This window comes from Rhinopithecus bieti, unplaced genomic scaffold (genome assembly GCF_001698545.2).
Source record: "Rhinopithecus bieti isolate Rb0 unplaced genomic scaffold, ASM169854v2 scaffold_28055, whole genome shotgun sequence".
Lineage (NCBI taxonomy): Eukaryota > Metazoa > Chordata > Mammalia > Primates > Cercopithecidae > Rhinopithecus > Rhinopithecus bieti.
In genome coordinates, this window is record NW_016812914.1 from 2,174,217 (window position 1) to 2,184,393 (window position 10,177).

Genomic DNA, 10,177 nt, shown 5'->3' on the forward strand with positions numbered 1-10,177 from the left:
GCGGAGCAGACCGCAGTGCGGCCGGCGCTAGGACCCGCGGGGGCCTCCCAGGCCGCAGCGCCTCCCGCTTCCCCCCACTCCCCGACCCTCCTTCGCCCCCAAAATGAGGAAACGGAGCAACTCGCTCCAAGTTGTGCAGCCGGGACCGCCTCGGGGTGCGCAGCCGGCTCGCGGAGGCCCTCCTGGGGGCGGGCGCGGGGCGCGGCCCGGGGGCGCCCCCTAAGCAGGTGAGCACCTCGGCGGGGAGAGGTGAAGAGACCCCGAGGCCGGGGTGGGGGAAACCCCGAGGGCTCTGGGCGGGGGTGGGTCCGGGACGTGCGCAGGAAGGGCCGGTGTGCGCGCGAGGGTGCGCGACCCGGGCGCGCGGCGGTTGCGCGGCTGGGGCGGAGGGTGCTCAGAGACGATCGGACCCGGCGTGGGGGCGGCGGGGGTTTCCTGGGTGCGAGTGTGCGCGGCTACGAGCCCCGGGCGTGTGTACCCGCGCGTCCACGTGGAGGGCTGTGCGCGTGTGGCCGAGAAGCGTGTGCGCGGCCCTGCGTAGCGCCCTGCGTGCCCGAGTGGCCCGGTGCTGGCGCCCAGGTGTTCCAGTGTGGGGCTGCTGTGTGTGTGCCGGGGGCGGGGGACAGGTGCGCACGTTCCCAGGTGTGGAGCGCTTATGCGCGCGGACGCGCGGGGACGTGTGCGCACACCTGTTTCCAGGTGGACGTGGTCATTTGCTTGTCTGCGCGCACCTGTGTCCGAGCCCCGTGTGTTTCTGTGCGTGTACATGCATCCGTATGCGTGTGAGTACACGTGGGACTGGAGGATTTCAGGGGAGGCGCATATTGGAGGGGCCGAGACTCACCCCCCAGCACCGCCCACTTCCCAGCCACCAGCGGTCCTGGAGATGGGGGAGGCAGGGAGGGTCCCCCACCCCTGCAGCAGTGAGCAACTTTGTGTGTCTGTCCTGGGTTTGGGGGGATCAGAGAGGCTCAGTGGGTGGCCGGAGGAGCCCAGCAGGGCTACTGGACCCACCCCTGCCCCCAGTTCCACCCCACGGTCAGAGAATCTTGGGAATGACCTTGACTCATCCCTATTTCCCCACCCCGCCCCTGCCTACTTACCAGAAAAGAGGAAGAACCAGGCTCGGTCCAGTGGCACCCAGCTCCCTACCTCCCGTGCCAGCCGCCCGGACTGTGGCAGGCCATTCCCAGCGTCCCCGACTGTGACCACTTGCTCAGTGCTCCTCTCCCCTGCCTCAGTTTCCCTCTGGGGGCGATGGCGGGGCGAGGCTCCCTGCTTTCCTGGCGGGCATTTCATGGCTGTGATTCTGCTAAAGAACTTCCCCGGGTAAAGATCACTTCTCCAAAGGGGTTTGGGGAGCCAGCTCTGGGTCCCACCCAGGATGCCTCTCGGGGGCTCTCTCTGCCTGCCTGGCCATTGCCCCCACCTGGCCTGGGCTGGAAGTGGTGGGAACTGGACCCTGGGTCCCAGCCCAGCTCCCACCTGGACTCTGCCCCCTCCCCAGGTGAGCCCCCGCTTCCTCCGAGCCTGGCACCCCCCGCCTGTCTCAGCCAGGATGCCAACGGTAAGTGTGTCTAGACTGGTTCCTCTATCCCCCGGGTCCTTCTTCAACTCCAGCCACACCCTCAGCCCCCTTCCTGGAGGGCTGTACTCTCTGCCTTCTACCCACTTCTGCTGGGCTCTGCCTGGACTTTCTCAGTCATCTTGGCTTCCTGACCTTCTGTCCCGGTCCTCCTCTCTTTGTGACTCTACGATTTCTCTCTTTGAGCACTGTTCACCCCGTTTCTCTCCTTCCCCGACGTCTGCATCTGTTTTCTCTGCCTCCCTGCTCTTTTCCAATCTCCATGCCTTTCTCCCTCCTGTCCTCTTTCCCCTCCCATGCCTCTGCTCCCCACATCTCCGTGATGTCCTCCCTTCGCCCCTCTCCTGGCCCCCTCTGCAGAGGCGCTGGGCCCCGGGTACCCAGTGCATCACCAAATGCGAGCACACCCGCCCCAAGCCAGGGGAGCTGGCCTTCCGCAAGGGCGATGTGGTCACCATCCTGGAGGCCTGCGAGGTGAGAGGCGGCCAGCGGGTGTGGGTGCTTGGGGCTGGGGGCTCCACCAAGACACCCCCAAACCCCCCACATCAACCCTGTGCTTCCTCCCTGGCAGAACAAGAGCTGGTACCGCGTCAAGCACCACACCAGCGGGCAGGAGGGGCTGCTGGCAGCTGGGGCGCTGCGGGAGCGGGAGGCTCTCTCCACAGACCCCAAGCTCAGCCTCATGCCGTGAGTGGGCGGGACAGGGGCCTGGAGTAGGGGCCAGTAGGTGACCGCGCCCCACAGCCTGGTCCAACCCACCCCTTTTGTGCCCCCAGGTGGTTCCACGGGAAGATCTCGGGCCAGGAGGCTGTCCAGCAGCTGCAGCCACCTGAGGACGGGCTGTTCCTGGTGCGGGAGTCCGCGCGCCATCCTGGCGACTACGTCCTGTGCGTGAGCTTTGGCCGCGACGTCATCCACTACCGCGTGCTGCACCGCGACGGCCACCTCACCATCGATGAGGCCGTGTTCTTCTGCAACCTCATGGACATGGTGGAGGTGCTGCCATCCAGAGGCCCCACCCCATCCCTGCAGCCCCAGAGACTCCCCTATGTAGAGATGGAGGGGCCAGTCACCTGACTTCCATCCCTTCCCCAGCAGCTGGGCAGACACCATCCCTACCTCTGTGCTGATCACCCGGGACCCCCCTGAGCTCTGTGCTTCCCCAATGTGAAGATGAAGGGGGTAGTCCCTGGGGCCCCCCAGACCCCCATCCCATCTCAGATAGGCAGACAGGAGGACTCCCACGGTAGGATTCTCATTAATGCAGAAATGGGCATTGATCCGTATGGACTGCCCATCCTACAGGTGGCCTGAGTTAGTCTGGTTCTACCTCCAGGGACTAGGGTGACTCCTCTGGGGACCCCCAGGACGCCCCCCAAGTTGATACCAATCCAGAGGACTCCCCCTCCTTTCTCCTCCTCCCCAGTCCCACCCACCCTCCCCAGAGGCCACCCAGGAAGGGAACAGGATGCTGGGGTTCCCCGCCCTGGGGCTGGGCTCATGGCTGTCCCCACATTCTGCAGCATTACAGCAAGGACAAGGGCGCTATCTGCACCAAGCTGGTGAGACCAAAGCGGAAACACGGGACCAAGTCTGCCGAGGAGGAGCTGGCCAGGGGTAGGGGACGCCCAGGAGGGCAGACCCCCTTCCCTGACCATGTTAGCCCAATCCGGGAGGAAGGGCCCTGGGGCCCCCACGCCTCTGAGGCCAGATCACCCAAGCCTGTCTCCATGCCAACTATTGGACAGAAGACGTGGGCTGCCTCGGGGGTACCCACAGACACAGATCAGTCCTTTTTTTGATAGGTCCCCAGCTTCGCCGCTCATCTCTGTCACCATCATCCACCATCTGAGCCAGAAACCTGGCCCTGAACCTCCACCCACCCTACCCTCTAGCATTCCCTCCTTGGCCAGGTTACCAACACCTGGTGAATCTGCTCCCCTCCCCACAGTCCAGCCTCAGGCCCTCCCATCAGATTGCCTCCTTCCCAGAGGGCGACCAGAGGGCGAGTCCCCCTTCCAGCCCAGGCCTTGAGTGCGGTCTCAAGGTTATCTTTCTGTCATGAAATCATGCCTCCAGGGAGAGAGGCCCGGCAGCTCCACTACCTTCCAGAACCTGCCCGCATGGCCTGAGCCACCTTTCCAGCCTCATCTGCAAAGCCCTTCCTCCACGCATCCACCCCCTCCCAGGTCAACTGTGATCATCATTGTTTCCTTCATGCCTCTGAGCCATTGTGTATTCTGTTCCCTTCACCTGAAATGCTTTTCTAGCCCCTGATTAGTGAAATCCTCAGTGTTTAACGTCTAAAGCAAATGCCTCTTCCCACCCCATGTCTGTCTCCTTGAAAGTACATCTCTCCTAGGGAAATCTGTACCCATCAGGGATGGCACCCAGGTGGAGACTAGCATCACCCTGACCAATGATCCCTTAAGACCATGGCATTTGGAGGGGGCACTTTCTGGAGGGAGAAGAGAACGCCTGCAGAACCAACCAGAGGACAGTCAGTGGAGGGGACAACACAGGAGTGCTTGGGAGAAGGGTCAGGGAGGCCAGAGCTCTGGAATATTCTGGAACCTTTATGGGTCTCCATGTTGTGGTGTTTTTTTTGCTCTGTGCATGTTTCTGAGTGGTCAGAGGTAAAGAACTGTGTAGGGAAGAGCCCAGCGGGTATTTGGAGGGACAAGAGAGCCAAAGAGAAAAGGGCAGCTCTTATCTCTGAGACCTGAGACCTGAAGTGTTTCCTGGCACTGCCCCCTGAGCCTGACAGGGAGTTCCTGGACGGCAAATGTGGAATCTGAGGGTCTCAGCCAGGCAGGCCCCCAGCTTTGACCATTCACACCACTATCCCTCCTGTAAGCCTCTTTTTGCTCAGGTCAACCTGAGAGAGTTCTGTTGCTTGCAACAATAATAATTGGTACCAGGAGTGGGGTGTCTCTGATACGTCCTCGGGGCATTGCCAGGTCCAGCAGCCATTCAAATGTGTATCCACAGCTGCAGCACTGTGAGAGACTTCACCTAGTCTCTCACCAAGTAGAATCCCCAATGGGAGGGTTTGGGGGGCCCATTACCCCTCTGACTGGGTCTTCACTCCACAGCGGGCTGGTTACTGAACCTGCAGCATTTGACATTGGGAGCGCAGATCGGAGAGGGAGAGTTTGGAGGTGAGTGGCGGACCGGATTGGGGGTGCTGAAGGAAGGAGGGAGGTGCACATTGAGGTTTTGCCGTTACAGAGCTGAATTCAAACCCATACTTAACGACCTACTAGTTGTGCAACTGAAGACACGCAAATCCTCTGAGCCTCAGTTTCCCCCTCTGGAACGGGGTAATGGCAGCTGTCATGAGGAGTCAATGAACTCAAGCAGTCACTGTTAGTGACTTCACACTACCAGGGTCTTGTATGGTCAGTCCCTCTGTTTGGAATGTTTGGAACACCATTCCCTGAAATTATTATTCTGGAAGGCTCTGGGGTTTAGATCAGGGGTCAGCAACTCTCTGTACAAGGCCAGATTGTAAATATTTTCTGCTTCATGTGTCAGGGAGCTGCTGTCACAGCTGCTGAATCCTGCCCTTGTGGAGTGAAAGCAACCACAGATAATATGTAAACATATGGGTGTGGCCATGAAAACCATGGCCCAGAAATTTGAATTTTGTATCATGCTCACATGTCCTGAAACAGTACTCATCTTTTGATTTGTTTTACAACCATTTAAAATGCAAAACCAGACGGGCGCTGTGGCTCACACTTGTAATCCCAGCACTTTGGGAGGCCGAGACAGGTGGATCACAAGGTCAGGAAATCAAGACCATCCTGGCTAACACTGTGAAATCCCGTCTCTACTAAAAAAAAAACAAAAAAATTAGCAGGGCGTGGTGGTGGGTGCCTGTAGTCCCAGCTACTCCGGAGGCTGAGGCAGGAGAATGGCGTGAACCCGGGAGGCAGAGCTTGCCGTGAGCCGAGATAGCGCCACTGCACTCCAGCCTGGGCGACAGAGCGAGACTCCATCTCAAAAAAAAAAAAAAAAAAAAAGCAAAAACCAGCCAGGCGCAGTGACTCATGCCTGAAATCCCAGCACTTTGGGAGGTCGGGGCAGGAGGATCCCTTGAGCTCAGGAGTTCAGGTCTAGCCTGGGCAACATAGCAAGACCTCCATCTGTACCAAAAAAAAAAAGCCAGACTACAGTGGAGCATGCCTGTAGTCCCAGCTATTCAGGAGGCTGGAAGGGGAGGATCCCTTGAGCCCAGGAATTTGAAACTACACTGAGCTGTGATCACGCCACTGCACTCCACCTGGGTGAGAGAGTGAGACCCTGTATCAATATTTTAAAAATAAAAATGCAAAAAACATTTTGAGCTCAAGGGTCTTGCAAAAGAATTGACGGGAGATTTGGCCCCAGGGGTGGAGGTTCACAGACCCCTGGCTTAGATGGTTCTCTCTTTGTTTTGGTTTTTTGTTTTTTTGTGGTTTTTCTTGAGATGGAATTTTGCTCTGTTGCCCAGGCTGTAGTGCAATGGTGCGATCTTGGCTCACTGCAACCTCCGCCTCCAGGGTTCAAGCGGTTCTCCTGCCTCAGCCTCCCAAGTAGCTGGGACTACAGGCATGTGCCACCACGTCCGGCTAGTTTTGTTTTTTTTTTTTTTTTGAGACGGAGTCTCGCTCTGTCGCCCAGGCTAGAGTGCAGTGGCCAGATCTCAGCTCACTGCAAGCTCCGCCTCCCGGGTTTACGCCATTCTCCTGCCTCAGCCTCCCGAGTAGCTGGGACTACAGGCGCCCGCCACCTCGCCCAGCTAGTTTTTTGTATTTTTTAGTAGACACGGGGTTTCACCGTGTTAGCTAGGATGGTCTCGATCTCCTGAACTAGTGATCCGCCTGTCTAGTTTTGTATTTTTAGTAGAGATGGGGCTTCTCCATGTTAGTCAGCCTGGTCTTGAACTCCTGACCTCAGGTGATCTGCCTGCCTCGGCCTCCCAGAGTGCTGGGATTACAGCCGTGAGCCACCGCGCTGGGGCCAGATGGTTCTCTTTGATCTTGGGTCTGGAGCTTGTGAGGGTGGGGGGGATGGGGAGCGTGGGGGCTGCGTTTCAAGGTCTGGGGACCCGCAGCTGTGTGAGTGTTACACGGGCACCGGTGTGAGCAGGCCTGTCCGTTTGTCTCTCTGTCCCTGTTTGTTGGGGGTCCCGATCTCACCCCATTCCCCGTCCCCACCCCCAAGCCGTCCTGCAGGGTGAGTACCTGGGGCAAAAGGTGGCCGTGAAGAATATCAAGTGTGACGTGACAGCCCAGGCCTTCCTGGATGAGACGGCCGTCATGACGTGAGTCCCGGGGTGGGGGCGGGGACCCTGGGATGGGGGTCCCAGCCCGCCCTCACGCCCACCCCACCGCCCCCAGGAAGATGCAACACAAGAACCTGGTGCGTCTCTTGGGCGTGATCCTGCACCAGGGGCTGTACATTGTCATGGAGCACGTGAGCAAGGTGGGGCGGGGCCCAGGCGGGGAGGGGGTCCCACGCGGCAGAGCAGCCCTAACATCCCCCACGGCCGTCTCCCACCCCCAACAGGGCAACCTGGTGAACTTTCTGCGGACCCGGGGCCGAGCCCTCGTGAACACCGCTCAGCTCCTGCAGTTTTCTCTGTAAGTGGGGCTCTCAGGGTGCCGGGGGCGCAGGGGTCATCAGGGGGCAGATTCCAAGATCTATCAAGGGGAAACTGAGGCACGGGGCAGGGAGGCTTTCTGAGCTTGTGGCCCAGGCACCCAGAGCTTTCTGAGCCCTGAATGCAGGTGTCCTGGCACCTGAGCCCCCACTGCCCCCTGCTCCCCCCAGGCACGTGGCCGAGGGGATGGAGTACCTGGAGAGCAAGAAGCTGGTGCACCGCGACCTGGCCGCCCGCAACATCCTGGTCTCCGAGGACCTGGTGGCCAAGGTCAGCGACTTTGGCCTGGCCAAAGCAGAGCGGAAGGGGCTGGACTCGAGCCGGCTGCCCGTCAAGTGGACGGCGCCCGAGGCTCTCAAACACGGGGTGAGCCCTCCTTCCCACACCCCTGGGCTTTGGGGTCCCCCCAGCTCTGCTCTATGACCCTGGCTATGTCACTTGGCCTCTCGGAAACTCCAAGGGCAATGGCTCTGCCTCCCCAGGAAGCTCTTGGCCCATAATTGTTCCTTGTAGCCTCCCTCTGGGCCTCAGTTTCTCCAGCTCTGAAAAAGGCACGGGCTTGGGCCGGGCGCCGTGGCTCAAGCCTGTAATCCCAGCACTTTGGGAGGCCGAGACGGGCAGATCACGAGGTCAGGAGATCGAGACCATCCTGGCTAACACGGTGAAACCCCGTCTCTACTAAAAAATACAAAAAACTAGCCGGGCGAGGTGGCGGGCGCCTGTAGTCCCAGCTACTCGGGAGGCTGAGGCAGGAGAATGGCTTAAACCCGGGAGGTGGAGCTTGCAGTGGACTGAGATCCGGCCACTGCACTCCAGCCTGGGCGACAGCAAGACTCCGTCTCAAAAAAAAAAAAAGGCATGGGCTCAGGACTGAGGTGAAGAATAACCAGGCTTCCTTCATGCACTAAGGCTGAGCTAGATAGACTCGATTGTGGGCGGCGTTGGGGGAGAAATCAATTAGGAGGAGACCAGAAAGTGAGGGTCAACCTAGGATGGCCTCCTGGAGGAAGCAGAGGCTGGAGCAGAAACCCTGAGGGGTCCCTCCTCACCCCTGTCTCGGGCCCCACAGAAGTTCACCAGCAAGTCGGATGTCTGGAGTTTTGGGGTGCTGCTCTGGGAGGTCTTCTCATATGGACGGGCTCCGTACCCTAAAATGGTGAGCGGGGGCCCCAGGGAGGCACTGGGTTCTGGGCAGGTTCAGAGGCTGTGGCCCTGACCCCTGCCCACACCTGCTGTCCGCAGTCACTGAAGGAGGTGTCAGAAGCCGTGGAGAAGGGGTATCGCATGGAGCCCCCCGAGGGCTGTCCAGGCCCCGTGCACGTCCTCATGAGCAGCTGCTGGGAGGCAGAGCCCGCTCGCCGGCCACCCTTCCGCAAGCTGGCTGAGAAGCTGGCCCGGGAGCTGCGCAGCGCGGGCGCCCCGGCCTCCGTCTCAGGGCAGGATACCGACGGCTCCACCTCGCCCCGAAGCCAGGAGCCCTGACCCCACCCGGTGGGGCCCTTGGCCCCAGAGGACCAAGAGAGTGGGGAGTGTGGCGTGGGGACACCGGCCAGGCCCAAGGAGGGTCCAGGTCGGCAAGGCATCCTCCTGGTGCCCACGGCAGGGGCTGGCCCGCGTAAGGGGCTCTGGGCGGCCCGTGAACACCCCAGACCTGCGAAGGCGAAGGATGATCGCCACGATAAAGACGGATTCCAAGGACTGTAGGCGCCTGTGTCTCTCTGTGTCCCCATGCCCTCTTCCCCGGAGGCCACTTTTGGCGATCTGCTCTCGGACACTCCCAGGCGCCAGGCATCCTGGGTCCTCCCGTAGAGGTCCACCCCCCCGGATGCCCTGTGTGCCCCGGCCCCAGCGGTCACCTCCCTACTCTGTGGAACCCACTGCAGCCCACATGATGGGATCAATTAACTGGGACCCCACTGATCCTTGGCCTTGTCTTGGGCACCCACCAGCCCCAAGCCCCTGCCTCCTGCAGCCATGTGCCTGCACACGGGGCCTCCGCATCTTTGCCCATGGAGGATCCACCCAGCTGGAACCTGCCCGCTGGCCACTGTGGGGACATCGTTCCCTGGGGAATTCTGGGCAGGAGACCCACTTGCCATTACCCGTGGGTTCCCCACTGCAGTCCCCCAGGGGATGCTGTATTCAGTGGTGGGGACCCCATCCCAACCCACGGGATCTCAGGAGGCTGCCAACAGCCCTCAAGGTCCAAGTCTCCCCTCCCACCACATCCCTTTCTCAGGCCCCAGCCCTCTACATCCCTATGGGAGCCCCCATGATGGCAGCCCCAGGAAGGTCTGTGTGTGTGGCAGCAGCCCCGTTTAGGGATGGCCTGGGGAGGCCACCCTCTTCCTCCTGCCTCCCCCATTCATGGGCAGCCACCATGTTGAGCACTTTCAGGTCAAATCCCCAAAATGCCACTGGAGGTGAGTGCCAAGTTTATACCCATTTCACAGACGCGGACACTGAAGCCCAGAGGAGCCCAGAGAGGGCAGGTCGCTCACGCTGGGTTGCCACAAGAAGATATGGCAGAGCCTGGATTTGAATCTGGGCCTGTCTGGGTCCAGAGCCCAGGTTTCGTTCCCTTCTCTTCGCGCTCCAGCCTCTCCCACTTCTGCATGTCCCTCATATCTGCTTCTTTCATCATGGTCTGAACCAATCATGAAAATCTCACCCATCACCCACCCATCTACCCACCATCTACTCATCCATCCACCCACCCACCTACCATCCATTCATCCATCCATCCACCCACCCACCATCCACTCATCCATCCATCCACCTACCCACCTACCATCCATTCATCCATCCATCCACCCACCCACCATCCACTCATCCATCCATCCATCCACCCATCCACCTACCATCCACTCATCCATCCACCCACCCACCTACCATCCACTCATTCATCCATCCATCCATCCACCCATCCACCTACCATCCAC

The 10,177-nt window shown here is 60.1% G+C and overlaps 1 protein-coding gene across 2 annotated transcripts; it reads left to right on the forward strand.

The window, feature by feature from the left end:
• MATK (megakaryocyte-associated tyrosine kinase) lies at positions 1 to 8,935 on the forward strand. Of its 2 annotated transcripts, XM_017847247.1 has the most exons (14): positions 7 to 227; positions 1,107 to 1,329; positions 1,508 to 1,567; positions 1,946 to 2,059; positions 2,157 to 2,272; positions 2,362 to 2,581; positions 3,109 to 3,202; positions 4,681 to 4,746; positions 6,797 to 6,896; positions 6,973 to 7,057; positions 7,142 to 7,215; positions 7,406 to 7,601; positions 8,305 to 8,391; positions 8,478 to 8,935. In XM_017847247.1, exons 2-14 carry the CDS (start codon positions 1,258 to 1,260, stop codon positions 8,715 to 8,717), a joined length of 1,524 nt encoding a protein of 507 aa, XP_017702736.1. In that variant the 5' UTR covers positions 7 to 227; positions 1,107 to 1,257; the 3' UTR covers positions 8,718 to 8,935. The 2 variants fall into 2 exon arrangements, with proteins under 2 accessions (XP_017702737.1, XP_017702736.1); XM_017847248.1 differs by lacking the exon at positions 1,107 to 1,329 and having other exon boundaries at positions 1 to 227.
• The last annotated feature ends 1,242 nt before the right edge of the window (positions 8,936 to 10,177 follow it).